The 710-nt window shown below is 68.7% G+C and overlaps 1 protein-coding gene across 1 annotated transcript in view; it reads left to right on the forward strand.

The window, feature by feature from the left end:
• The window catches only part of UNC13D (unc-13 homolog D (C. elegans)), a 14,587-nt gene that overhangs the window by 1,943 nt on the left and 11,934 nt on the right, over positions 1-710 (forward strand). Inside the window, exons 3-6 of the mRNA XM_005884344.2 lie at positions 1-127; positions 221-280; positions 369-435; positions 648-709. The exon at positions 1-127 is cut by the window's left edge and continues 3 nt beyond it. Of these exons, the coding sequence (XP_005884406.2) occupies positions 1-127; positions 221-280; positions 369-435; positions 648-709 (316 nt within the window). The remainder of the gene's footprint in view (positions 128-220; positions 281-368; positions 436-647; position 710) is intronic.

Here is a 710-nt window from a genome sequence, read left to right on the forward strand (position 1 = left end):
TCCCCCTGCTGTGTCCCAGCGGGCCCTGCTCTACGAGGAGGCTCTCTACACCGTCCTGCACCGCGTGGGGAAGCCCGAGCCCGGCCACGTGAAGGAGGCCTCGGAGCTGCTGCGCTACCTGCAGGAGGTGAGCGACCCCCCTCCCCTGCAGCCTGGACCAGGCAGCCTCCTTCCCGCCTGGCCTCTCCCACCCACGCCCGGCCCTTGCTCCTACCCGCAGGCCTTCCAGGTGGAGCCCGAGGAGCACCAGCAGATGCTACAGCAGGTCCAGGAGCTCGAGGTAGCCCTGGCTCGGGCCATCCGGGGCGAGGCCGGGGCTGGGAGTCCAGCCCCCTGTGCCACTCAGGCGCCCCCTCCTCTCTCTCCAGAAACCAGTATTTTGTCTGAAGGCCACAGTGAAACAAGCCAAGGGCATCCTGGGCAAGGATGTCAGCGGTGAGTGGGCGCTGGGGCCTGAGGGCCTTCTTCCCGCTCCTTCCTCTCCTGGCATCACAGTCTGTCCTGGAACTCTGAGTGGGGGCTCGGCTCCCCCAGACACCCTGAGGCTGCCCTGGCGCTGATGGCTCCCTGCCCGCGAAGTCTGGGGTGGGGGTGATGAAGGACCCTCCCACAGAGCCCGGCCAACACCCTCCTGCCTCTCCCCCCAGGGTTCAGTGACCCCTACTGCCTGCTGGGCATCGAGCAGGGGGTGGGCGTGCCGGGGGGCAGCC

The sequence above is a fragment of the Myotis brandtii genome, unplaced genomic scaffold, assembly GCF_000412655.1.
Source record: "Myotis brandtii unplaced genomic scaffold, ASM41265v1 scaffold825, whole genome shotgun sequence".
Taxonomy (NCBI): Eukaryota; Metazoa; Chordata; class Mammalia; order Chiroptera; family Vespertilionidae; genus Myotis; species Myotis brandtii.